General features: G+C 39.0%; 1 protein-coding gene across 1 annotated transcript; it reads left to right on the top strand.

The window, feature by feature from the left end:
- The first annotated feature begins 1,238 nt into the window (after window positions 1–1,238).
- On the top strand, window positions 1,239–4,383 carry LOC134851705 (death-associated protein kinase related-like). Its single transcript, XM_063867908.1, has one exon. The coding sequence runs from the start codon at window positions 2,232–2,234 to the stop codon at window positions 3,660–3,662; it is 1,431 nt and encodes a 476-aa protein (XP_063723978.1). The 5' UTR covers window positions 1,239–2,231; the 3' UTR covers window positions 3,663–4,383.
- The last annotated feature ends 372 nt before the right edge of the window (window positions 4,384–4,755 follow it).

Here is a 4,755-nt window from a genome sequence, read left to right as displayed (position 1 = left end):
AGAGGCAAAATTTATCAATTTGTATTTTATAAGGCGTGTGGGAGAAATAAAACATTTCAAAATTAAACAAGACTGCTCGTATCAGGGCGAAGCCCTGAATGTTCCGACTGCCTTTTAAAGTTTATGGAGCAGCAGTAATAACAAAAAAAATTAAATGAAATAAAATAAAATGAAATTTTTTTTTGTAAAATTTGAAATTTTTTTTGGAAAATCATCCCCCCACACGCCATATAAAGTATAAGAAGATAGATTTTGTTCCTTGTAACAAATCAATTATTGCAAATAAGCTTCGTTCAACCAATTTGGAACGATTTATGAGACGGATTAAATCTCCGCTTTTACGCGTTAATAGCGCGAATTCTATCGCGCGTTAATTGTCCCAAATTTCAATTTTTTTTTGAAATTTTCATAATTTTTTTAGGCGAACACTGCTCCATAGGCCTGAAAAGGCAGTCGGAACATTTATGGCTCCGCACTGATACGAACAGTTTTGTTACTTAACCGTTACTAAATACAGTTAATAACAAACTGATTTTTTTGCCATTTTTTCCCATTTTTCGCCAGTTTCATGCGCATAACTTTCATTAAAAGGATGCCAAATGCGTTTTTAACTGCCGTTATTTTCGCATTTTTTGCCATTCTCTAGCTGGATTTAACGCTCGGGATTCGAGATATCAGCCCTGTATTTACTAGTAAAATTAGTCCAATTTTATTCGAAAAATTGTCATTTTCATTCTTAGGGGTGGGGGGGGGGGGGGGGGAATGTATAATTGAAAAGACCCGAACTTTGAGATCACACAATCGATCGAGAAAATCTTAGCTCCTCGCCTAACATCATTGCAGAAAAAAATGAAGAGCAAGGTGGTAACTCTTAAGCTTAAAGAAAAAATACTCCAACCATAAATGTGAGAAACCAGCGATAAGCGAGCTTTATTTGGATAGTGTGTGGGTCTTGCCGATACGTTAACGTCATCACGTGATTATGTAACTGATTTTTCTCTGGCTTGGACTGTCGAAAACTCGAACTGGCAAATTATTGCATGACCCCGCTGGTTTGGCCAATCCAGGTTTCCTGTTGTCTCCCACTTGAACCAGTTGAGAGGTCCTTATTCGTATTCCCCCTCTTAACTCCTCTTGGTCCTTCTTTGTTGTGGTGTATCCAGGCACCAGGGGGTGCTTTGTTAATTGCTGTTTGAGCACTTGTTTACACAGTTAAGTTAGCTTTCTTTTCGAAAGAATACAAAAGTTACGAACTGAACTAGCTTGCCTGGATTTGGTTGCTCGAAGTAGAAATGAAAATCAGCCAATCAGATTACAGATAGTCAGTTAACTAATTTTTACAACTAGAAACAAAACGGCTCATATAAACTGAAACTGAACCAAAACAAACTTCGATTTGTAATTTTTCAATTATCGATCGACCTACTGCTACTGGAGCAAAAACGACCATTCTATTGAGTTAAACCGAATCGCTGAAGTAATAAAAACGACCATCATCATATCGTCATCGTCATCTGATTAACTTTTTAGTGGCTGATATGATATAATAGTTATGCACTAATTGAGTATTTACTACGTTTAAGTTTGAATTTTTACTACAAAATTACTCGCTGTATTTTTCAGTACGACAATAAACTGACCATAAGTTCATTTACTTCATATTTATTTAGTTGAAGATTGAAAATTTTCCCCGATTTATTGGCGTATCATATTAATCCTATTTTGTTCGTTTTTTTTTAACTGGCAGCGCCAATTTCTTTTCATTATTGTAGTAAGTTGAGTTAAACAAAACTTTTCTATATCTGTTAACTTTATTGCAATTTTTCTTTCTTTATTCAATCGCAGTAGTTTTTTCTTCAATTCAGTGACTCATAAAACGAGCAGAAAAAGAGCAGTAATTTGTTCCTCTCTTAAACATAGACGAGAAAATCGAAGCACAAGTCTCGAACAAAACTAAATTCATTTTTCAATTCAACATTGAAATCACCCGCCCAATTTCAAATTAACATTCTTCTCACAGTTCGTTCTGCAAATCCTGTTGCGTGGTTGTGTCAGCTTTTTTCAACGAATTGATTATTTTGAATCATTTTTGTGGCGATTGAAACGTGAAACCCAATTGTTAAACCCGAGCTTGGAGCTTTCCTACAATTTAACTCGTTAGCGTCACAATTTATGCAATTTATACGAGTTTGATCTTGAAATTGATAATCATTTTGGGAATTGCATTGCAGATGGCATCCTACAAATTTTACAACCCTATTTTGGGGCTAAATTTGCCTCCCTTTGGCTCTTCTGTTCTGCCAGTGCCTTTGGATCAGACAAACCAGCCGACAACGAGCCTTGAAAGCAGTAAATCTATAAATCATGGAGCCTTCTCACCAAATCCCAGCTCTACCCCTTACAACAGTGGCAACCTCTCACTCTACAACCCATTTTCGGACTACTTGGGTTTGGCTCAGATGGTTGAGAGAAGACATATGGCAGATAATTTCGAGAAACTGGTCACAGAGACGTGCATTGTCCCGGGCGCTGATATTTACAACGAAGTGAACAGACTTTTCTTCCAAGAGGAACAGAATTCAAACACCTCGCCAGCTTTGACACAAACATCCAGCCAGTCGCCAACAAGTAGACCTCAAACGTCAAGCAGACGAGAGAGAACATTCAGCTGGACTTCGGGATCCGACTCGGGACACTCGAGCGATTCCAGTCACTCTCCGATTCCAGCTGCCGAATGCAAATCTCAAACCAAGGCCAGTCTGAATCCATCGACGTCTCACTACCAGTATAGCCAAAGCGTTATGGTCTCATCCAGTGGAAGTTCTGTCGGAGGCCAAGCGTCGGGATCCGGAACGTCGGCGAGTGGGCACCAAAGCAGGTCAAGCAACTTGCTTCTGAAACCAGTGGTCACATCGCAACACTTACAGCTGAACTTGGCCAAGCACGTTGCTATGAATCAAAGTAGTAGCTCTAACTCTGGAAGTATGGGGCTAGGATCTGGATCAGTTTCGTCCGTTTCAAGATTGCCTCCCAGTGTTCAACTGGCGCGAAAACTGACAGCCAAAAGCATGTGTGTCTTCTGCAAAAACAACGGAGAAATGGAGTCTGTGTTCAGCAGTCACGTGCTCAAAAATGAAGAAGGGGCCATAGTATGTCCCATTCTGAGGGCATACACATGTCCTATTTGCGGAGTTTCGGGTGATAAAGCGCACACGATCAAGTACTGTCCTCAAGGAAATAACGAGTCCACGATCAAGGCGTTGAAACAAACAAGGAACTCCACTGCCAGTCGCAGGGGTCCGAACTCCTCGACATCCGGACTAACGAACCCACACTTGCAACCACACGGATTGCCATCGATGTCCATGTCGATGATTCACTCGTCTTCCTACTCGCCTTCTGCAAGCATGTCCTCGACCGTCTCAAGTATGTCATCGGGAGGTCATCAACATCATCATCAGCACCACCTGGGAGGGGGATCCTTGAACCATCACCATCAGCATCACCAGGCGCAACATCATCTATCGTCGGCAGGTGCATTTCACTCGCAGCTGGGTTCTGCGAATCATCAGGTGGCAGCAGCTGCGGCACTGCTCAACGTGGCTCATCTGTATGGACATGGAGCGGGAAACAACGCTACTGGGGTTCACAACAAGTTCTAAGCTACACATGGAGACGGGAAGCGGACTTAAACTGCAAGCTTGACACTACCTTTAGTAGTATCATGTCTCAATCTCGACCGCACAATATGTGAACTCTAGATTAGAGTAGTTGATAGATTAAAAACATTCAGAAATGCGCAATTTGTAAACCCCCCCCCCCCCCCACTTGAAAATTGGTTTGACTATGATGCCTTGCCCAGTAACCCCCAGCGCTATTTGACTCCACAGTTTGTATCAATGAGTGCCAATCATTGGTCGGCAATGTTTTGATCTGACCCCTCGCCTTTTCTCAGATGCTAAATAACTTATCATTGCCAGAATTTACCTTAAATTATCAAAAAAATTCAATTTGCACATGCTTTGATATTCTGTGATGTTTTTGTTAGCTTTTCTCGTTGTTGTCTTCTTTTCTTTTCGTCTTCGCAGTTCAGTTAGCTCTCGAATAAATTAATTAATTAATTAGTTGATTGATTCTTTTGTACTGTATGTATTGTCTCATTGTCTTTACGTCTTTGTACTGTAGTATTGTCTTTCCTGAATTTTTCTCATGTTTTGTGCCTTATTCAATTACATTCGTAATCATTGCCATTGATTTGCTTTATCAGTAAAAATTAATCAATTCAATTCAAGTTGAATCTATCAAATAGATATCTCACCTCTTAATTATTTTCCGGTTTCGTGATTTTTTTTATAAAATAAAATGTCAATTAGATGCCGTTAAATTTCAAATATTGTTCTGTTATTTTTAAATTCGTATGTTATTTATTATTTTCATCTTGATTCACTTGCGTAAATTATTTCGGGCCAATAAATTTTGTTCAGCATTTACATTTTCAAACTCGAGAAAAAATGAGACTTTTTGCAACTAGAGTTGCAAATGCAAAATATGAAAAAGGATATTAATATTTTGTATGACCTTCGACGGTTGATCTGGAATGATAACTTCCTTAAAATTCATTTTTGAAAATTTATTTGATCTTTCGGGCCAAAAAAGTTGAACTTGAGAAACTCAATCGAAACAGCCGTTTCTAAATTGATCTTAGGAACCATTTTTCAGATTTTGAAAAAAAAAATACAAATTGATGTCGCATAC

The sequence above is a fragment of the Symsagittifera roscoffensis genome, chromosome 7, assembly GCF_963678635.1.
Source record: "Symsagittifera roscoffensis chromosome 7, txSymRosc1.1, whole genome shotgun sequence".
Taxonomy (NCBI): Eukaryota; Metazoa; Xenacoelomorpha; order Acoela; family Convolutidae; genus Symsagittifera; species Symsagittifera roscoffensis.
The sequence above is the reverse complement of the archived record's forward strand: the minus strand, read 5'-3'. Positions and strand labels throughout refer to the sequence as shown.

Excerpts from the sequence above, each read along its gene's own strand:
- LOC134851705 (XM_063867908.1), top strand. The coding sequence starts at position 2,232 with ATGGCATCCTACAAATTTTACAACCCTATTTTGGGGCTAAATTTGCCT.